Genomic DNA, 7,619 nt, shown 5'->3' with positions numbered 1-7,619 from the left:
GTTTGTAAACCTTAATGTGACTTATGAATGTGAGTTATTCTTTTTAGTACTGTTGCTATTCTTCAGATATGCATGTACACGACGTGTGCATCTTTGTGAATCTGCACATATACCTGCCTCCGCAAATACAAATGCCTATCTTGTTGTGTCTTTGTGCGTGCATGCAACCTGTCCATTTTGGGTGCAGATGTCTCTCCCTGCAAACCTAAGTACGTAAGCCTCTGGTCTGGTTTCATGAACTGTAAGATCTCCCCCTCTTTGGAGGGCCAGGAGAGGAGGAGAGCGAGAGCCCCAGCACTGTTTGGTCTGGAGCTGAGCGGAGTTTGCATTGATCCATTGATTGTACATGGTCTCTTGCCTGACCTCCCTGCTCCCGGGGAAGCCGTCTCCATGGAGACTGGGCCCGCTCCCCCAGCGGTGGATTGTAAATTCCTGCAGGCAGAGGCAGAGCAGACTGGGGAGGGGGCCGAGGGAGCCCGGGCAGGGGAACAACTACCGAGCCAAGGCCCCATTTGAAAGAAAAAGAAGAAAAAAGGGGGGGGGGGGAGGAGGAGGAGGAGGAGGTAGAGAAGGGGGGAAAAGAGGAGACGGAGAAGAAAGGAGGAAAAGGAGGAGGAGAGGAAAGAGTGGAAGCCGAGGGCGAAGCGTGGGACGAAGGAGAAGTAGACGAAGCAAAGAAAGGCAGGGGCAGAGAGGTTCCCAGAAAGGCAGAGAAGGAGCGAGCGAGGAAGAAAGAGAGGCAGAAGGGCGTGTTTCTTGTCTCTGCCTTTCCCCTCCCCTTTCTCAGGTCCCTCGCTCAGGCTCTGCACTCGGGCTGCTGCTCGCTGGGCGAAACTGGGGCTTGGGTGGGATTATAAAAAGGAGCCGCCGCCGCCGCGAGCCCCAGCCCCAGCCCCAGCCGCAGCCCCAGCCGCAGCTCCGGCCCCAGCCAGGGCGGGCTGCAGTTCCCCCTTCCGTCGGCAGCTCCGGGCGCCCCTCGCCCTGCCTGCAGCCTCCTTCCCGGGGACCCCAGCAGCATCAGGAGCTTCCAGCGGAGCGGCCGCTGCCGCCCGCATCCCCGCAGACAGCCAGACCCGCCACACACTCACACTCGCACACACACACTCACGCACGCGCTCGCGCACACACTCACGCACACCCTCGAGCCCCTGCCCTCGCGCCCCCCGCCCTCCCTTTCCCTCCCCTCCCCCTCCCCTCGCCCTCCCCTGCCGGCCCCTAGCCCTGTGCGGGAGCCAGGCTGGTTTCCGTCCTCCCAGAGGTCTCGGAGACCCTGCCTGCTCTCCCCTGCCCTCCCCGCCTGCAGACTCGGGCCATGGGGAAGGGGAGCGTCTCTGGACTCTGCCTGCTCCTCGTCCTGGTCCTCGCCCGCGCCTCTCAGCAAAGTAAACCCAGCCAAGGTAAGAGGACGCTCTGTCTGGCCCCATTTCCCCCATCCTCTGGGCCGAGGCGCCCAGAACACGAGCCAGGGTGGCGGGGCTGGCTTCCCTGCCCTTGGTCTCGGAGAGTCCTGGGGCTGGAGACAGCAACTTTCCTGGGGGCTGGAGGATGGGCTCCGTGGGGAGGAGCGAGAGACCAGGGAAGAGCACTGTCGGATGTGCTGGGCAGGTGTGTTGTGTGGGAGCTGCTGCTGTCAGACTGGAGACCTCAGTTTACTCTGATCAGTGGACTGGGTGGGGGAGCTTACACGTGCCTTCATGTGGCACTATCCCCAAAGGGGGGAAACTTGATGTAGGAAGTCGGCACAGTGGAGTTTGTAAAGGAGAGGGAGCTACATTGAATCTTAGGTTTGGGGTACTGGAAGACGACCCTTGAGGGGTTTCACTAGGTCCATTCTTCTGCTTAATGAGTTGTAGCGGCTTCCAAGAATTTGAGAGGGAGAAGTAGAAAAGGGAAGAGAGAGTAAAACAGAGAGAGGAGGGAGAAGGAGAGAAAGAAAGAGAAAGAGTCAGAGTTGTTGCCTGCTTTCCTAAACATCCTCAATCTAAGAAAAATCAAACTTTTCAGCCATACTATATCCCCCCCCACCCCCACCCCATGCACGGGCTGTTAGACAGCTTTTCGAGGCTGCTGTCTTATCAGCTGAAAAGTGTTAAAAGAACAATAGGAGACTTTATGGGAAAAATCAGCCAGTCCCTCAACCCGGACTGAGGGGCTGAAAAGGAGAAGAAAAATCTTTGTGATGCCGGCTCCAAGAAGAATGTTGAGTTTCTGTCTCTTTTGAGGGGAAATCTCTTTCGTCTTGTATGGCTTTCATTTCTTATCATAATATTTATTTATTAAGGCCTCGGGTTTCCAATTCCATTTAAATCCAGGTCAGAATTTCATTAAAATAACAAAGTAAAATTCCAGTCTTGGGAGCTCTGACAGATCCCTCTAGGAATTAGAGACAGAGGGGCAAAAAGGGCCTCCAGCCTCCAAACCTGGAGCCCCCTTGCTTATCCTTTTTCAACTCTCCAGGCTGAGCTGCTTCTTTAGTGGAGCAGCCGCTCTGGCCTGAGGACAGTTCTTCCCAAGACATCCCTCCCCTCCCCCATCTCCCTGTCCTTCTGGGTGTGAGGGGGGTGGGGTAGGGGGTTGAAGTTGGAGAAAAAAAGAAAACACCTCCAGGCAAGGGTTTGAACTGGAGTGGTAACTCTACCTAACTACTCTGGAGCCTGGCTGGAGCAGCCCGGGGAAGGTGAAAGGGGAAAGTTGAACTTGAAAGTTAGGGAAGCCTGGGTGTCTGGGAGGGTCTGAGCCCTGAGTAACTTCAATCTTAACCTGAATCTGATGTGTGTTATGGATATGAATGGGGGAAGGGAAAGAAATTAAGGTGAGGAGAAAGAGTCTCTTAAGTAGAAGATGGAGTACATTTATTGAAAAGGATAAACTCCCACCAAACTGAACAGAAAAGGTTAGAACATTCAGCTCAACTCTTTACCCTCCTCCCCCAACTAGTTTCACAAAATACTGCCCATTCATAAAAGAGCAACCCCCTCCCTGAATATCTGCAGCTGTCAAATTACCAGCACTCCCCTCCCACCACCACCATTCACACCCCATCCTCACTCCCAACCACCTTTTCTCAAATCCTTGCTCCCCAAGTCTTGCTCCTTGGCAGCTACCACAGCCAGTACCATGGCTGTCTCCCAGCTTGGGAGCAACCCCTCTCCCCACTATGGATCTGCTTGCGTTTTCATAAACAAAGCTGGCTTTTGTAGTGCGTGCTGACTTACTCATAACATGGAATTAGCAGGGGAGTTTAGTCTGAAGGAAGGAACAGATTTCATGCAATAATCTAGAGACAAGATAAGGACCTCTTTCAAGTTGGAGCCAGTGTCTGATGTGGACCAATGCCTGGGGGGTCGAAGGGGAAATAGAATGAGTGGGGTGCAGCATATCCTCGGGGTTTACATTGACAGATGGTCCAGATGGAAACCACTGGATGAGGCAGGTGTCACCAAAGGCCCTGGGAGTTTCCCCAGATCTCCAGGGTTGGAAGTATTCAATCCCTCACCTCTCTCCATCCCCATACCCCTTAAAAGATTTCATTCATTCATTCATTCAGCAAATCTTAAACTGAGCACCAATGATGCTTTGGAGGTTCCAAACATTATATTATATTATTTTGTACTCAGAGAGGAACAGTTTCACAGGTAGTTTTCATCTCCAGGACGCTGGGTGATTTATCTCTCACATATCTCAGCTGCTGATACTTATCCTGAAGGAGTTTGGGATTCCTGTAGCTTCTACTTTGTCTCTGATCTTTGAGTCTAGGACCCTGGAGCTAGTGAAGTGGGAGTGGAAATGGGTTTGGCATTAGTGAGTAGTCCTTCAGTTGCCTTTGACAGCCCCTCAATTTTAACTACCTTGGACAGGAAGCTCTCAGAACTGGGTTCAGCTTGCACAGATGTATTTAATATTAAGTTTTCTGAGCTTGGGGGTACAGGTGGCTGGGGAGGCTCTAGTCTTTATCTCTGCAGGACAGATACTTGCAGGAGAACAGAGCTGATTAAAACCAACAGGCTGAGAGAATCAATCTGTGTAGTATGATTTTTGGGGGGGCCACTGAGAAGTTCCCCTTGTTCAAAATTATCTCCCCCACTGAGGTGCCACTAGTGCCTGAAATTCTATTATTAGAGTCTTATCCCTTTGGGTTAAGCATTGTCCTATTCTTGATCCTCTTTTAGGATGCAAATACCCCCTGGGAGGAGTAGCATATTATGTCCCTAACACTTTAGTCTAAATTAGTTTGTCATTCCTTTCCTTTTTTCAGCTCTTTCAGCTCTGCTGTTGAAAACACTGGGAAACCTAGGGCTAAAGAAGGAGGGTGGGGGTTTGTGCACTGAAAAGGGGAAGAAAGGAATCAGAAGGTTGGTAGAGTTCAAGATAAGGTATGTCGGATTTACAGTAGAGTTTGTAATTATGAGTATTTAGGTGCATAAAGTTTATTTGTTTATTTTTATGAAAGAGCAGCAGACTCTAGTCAAAAGAATTGGGTTCTAGTTCTGACTGTCACTCCCATTCTTTGTTTTCCCATCTCCAAAGAGACAGACTGAATGATCTCTAAGGCCCCTTCCATCCCTACCATTCTGTGAATGCTATTAATTGTTGGTGTGTTTTGGTGTATTAAAGTGAATATGACTATATGTTGTGGGAGTGCAACTAGGTGCAAGACATGTGAATGTATGTGAACAAGTGAATGGCCACAGAGTGGATGCAGGAGAGTGAGTGCAAATGTGAGTTCATGTTGAGTATGTGGTTTTGAGTGTTTTCAAGTGTATGTGTATGTATTTTAAGTAGGCTGACTGAATAACTGAGATAATTGTTAACTTAAAAGCATTAATTTGCTTGGGGGGGGGCAGCTAAAAAGACATAATCCTTCTGCAGAGCTCAGGTTACAGCTGCATGAAAAGGTCTTCTGGCCTCCTGAGAAAGCTCCTCCCCTGACGCTGCCAGCTCTGGTTCCACAGGATTAGAGTTTACCTTGTTGTTTTTTCTCCTTATTATCGATAGGCTTTTGATAAAGGTATTTAACACTTTAAAATGAGAAGTCTTGGAAACTTTGAAAGAGGTCACTTTTTGGAAGAAGCGTTCAAACAGTGTCTCTCTGTCTCTAGGTGTCTCTCTGGGTGTCTCTCCAGTCTCTGTCTGGGGATATATGTGTGTCTCTTTCTCTCCCCCACCCCTCTCACCCTCTTTAATGTGGCTGTTTCCTCTCCTCCCTGCTTCCCTCAGCTCCTGTGGCTGGGCCTTACAGTGAGGGGACTGTTCCTCCCGCCCCTCCCTCCGAAATATGAAATGAGAACCATAACTATGTCAGTAAGTAACGGTGGCCCCGTGGACAGCTGGTTTCTAAGTGTTTATGCCCCAGTGGGCCTAGGATGGAAGAAGGGAAGCACCCATTATGAAATGTTCCTGAAGCCCAATCTATGGGCATGGAGGTTGTTGGGGTCCCCAAACTCTAGACTCGGAATTTACCAAAATCTCATTTTTTTTTCCTGAGTGCCATCTGCAGGTCAGCCTTGTTAAGGGAAAAAAATTAGGCCTCTAAGATCAAGATTCAATTGAATTTCAGTTCAACCAGCATGAAGCATCTAAGTGTCAGACACTCTGTTAGGCCCTTCTTACTCTGTCCCACTGTTCTCCAAATGACCTCTCTTTCCCATATCCAGTTGTGGCTTGGAGCTTGCTGATGGTCCATTTTTTTCTTCCCCTCCCCCCACTCCCATCCAGTTGGGCCAGGGGAGCCATTTCCTTTTCTGACTCCAGACCCTATGATTTCTTGATCCACACACACTAGCAGCTCCCAAGTCTGGGCCTCCTAGGGACATTGCCAGGCTTATGACTGCTCAGGAACTCTCCACACGGACAGGGATGCCTTCTTGTAAGTTCTCATGTGTTTAAGGGATGGGAAAGAATTTGAGGCACGAAGAGAATATTTTTAAAAAGACACCTCTCCACTCAAGACAAGGGCTTGAAGGAGAAAACTTTTTGGAAATTCTTGACCAGTTCCCTTGAGTCTCTGATCCTGCCTGGATAATCCCTGGGGAGTGTATGATGCTGGGGTGGGGGGTACTGGGGGGGGGTGAGATAAATCTAGGATGGTCCAGGAAGAGTCAGTTTTTTCCTGCCCCTCTCCCCACCTGCATCGTTGAATAAAAGCAAGGAGGACCTACCTGGAGATCTGACTTTTCTCAGCAGAGGCCTCAAAATCAAAATACTCTAAAGGTAGAGAAAGAAAGTTATCAGCAAGCCACAAACAAGGGTTGTTTTCGAAGCTTATAGGGACTAGCACGTAAGAACCAATTTTGGTTGCGAACCCAGCTGAGACCTGTTGTAAAAAAGAGAGAACCATGTTTGTAAGGTTGAGAATGTGAGGTGTGTGCCCGTTGGGACCTGTGTGTGTGTGAACGTGCGTGTGCGTGTGTGTTCAAAGTGTTGGGGGGGGGAAGAAAAAGGAAGTAAAGCAGTATTTGTTTTGTTTCATCTGAAGAAGCAAGGAGTAGAATGGTTAGCTTCAGTGCCATGGGCTAAAAACTAAAAGGGAAGGAGGATATAGTTTGGAGCCCATTGAAGAAGGTGTTGGATAACCTACCTGATCCTCACCCCTAGCCCTGTGTTATTGGGGTGTGTTTCTCTTTTTCCAAGTCCTTCTTTCCCCCTCTCCCTTAGTACATCAACACAAAACTTATAAGAGGGGCGGCTAGGTGGCGTAGTGGATAAAGCACTGGCCTTGGAGTCAGGAGTACCTGGGTTCAAATCTGGTCTCAGACACTTAATAATTACCTAGCTGTGTGGCCTTGGGCAAGCTACTTCACCCCATTTGCCTTGCAAAAAAACCTAAAAAAAAAACTTATAAGAAAGATCTTTAAAATTCAGAGTTCTTGTGCAGCCATGAGGCTGCTGATACCTCCAAGAGACCTAAAACTGTGTCTGTAATGACAATAACAACAACCATATTGACAAGAATGACTCACATTTATGTGGTGTTTTAAAATTTTCAAATCATTTTCCTCACAACCTTGAAGGTGAGTAGCACAAGTATTATTGTGTCCATTTTACAGATATGGAAACTGAGGCCTAGAGAGATTGCCTAAGGTCTTATAACCAGTAAGAGCCAGGACCCTAAGCCCAGTTCTCTTGATCTGTCATTCTTTCCACTCTACCACATTCCTCTCAAGAATTCTCTCATCAAAAATTCATATGCTTTGGAATCTGAAAGAAGAAAAAAAAACAACTAATAACTTCTTAGAACTGGAGGAGAGGGGCGGCTAGGTGGCACAATGGATAGAGCACCAGCCCTGGAGTCAGGAGTACCTGAGTTCAAATCTGGCCTCAGACACTTAATAATTACCTGGCTGTGTGGCCTTGGGCAAGCCACTTAACCCCATTGCCTAGCAAAAACTAAAAACAAACAAACAAACAAAAAAAAGAACTGGAGGAGAAATGGAGCATCATCAGAAACCTCAGGCTAACACTGTAGAGATGTGGGGAGAAAGGAGAAATGGACAGATGGATATCATATATTATATATTTCCTATGTGTCAGACACTGCTAAACCCTGAGGAAACAGTTTCTATTTTCAAGGAGCTCAAGTTCTGATGAGGGGAAACAGTGGGTATAGGCAAAGTAGAGCC

At 48.6% G+C, this 7,619-nt stretch overlaps 1 protein-coding gene across 3 annotated transcripts in view; it reads left to right on the top strand.

Annotated features, from left to right (window-relative positions):
• The first annotated feature begins 1,250 nt into the window (after positions 1-1,250).
• Positions 1,251-7,619, top strand: part of SCUBE3 (signal peptide, CUB domain and EGF like domain containing 3) — a 54,215-nt gene continuing 47,846 nt past the window's right edge. For all 3 annotated transcript variants that reach the window (XM_074236479.1, XM_074236478.1, XM_074236480.1), the window contains exon 1: positions 1,251-1,397. In XM_074236479.1, the coding sequence (XP_074092580.1) occupies positions 1,313-1,397 (85 nt within the window). In that variant the 5' untranslated portion in view covers positions 1,251-1,312. The remainder of the gene's footprint in view (positions 1,398-7,619) is intronic.

The sequence above is a fragment of the Macrotis lagotis genome, chromosome 5, assembly GCF_037893015.1.
Source record: "Macrotis lagotis isolate mMagLag1 chromosome 5, bilby.v1.9.chrom.fasta, whole genome shotgun sequence".
Lineage (NCBI taxonomy): Eukaryota > Metazoa > Chordata > Mammalia > Peramelemorphia > Peramelidae > Macrotis > Macrotis lagotis.
The sequence above is the reverse complement of the archived record's forward strand: the minus strand, read 5'-3'. Positions and strand labels throughout refer to the sequence as shown.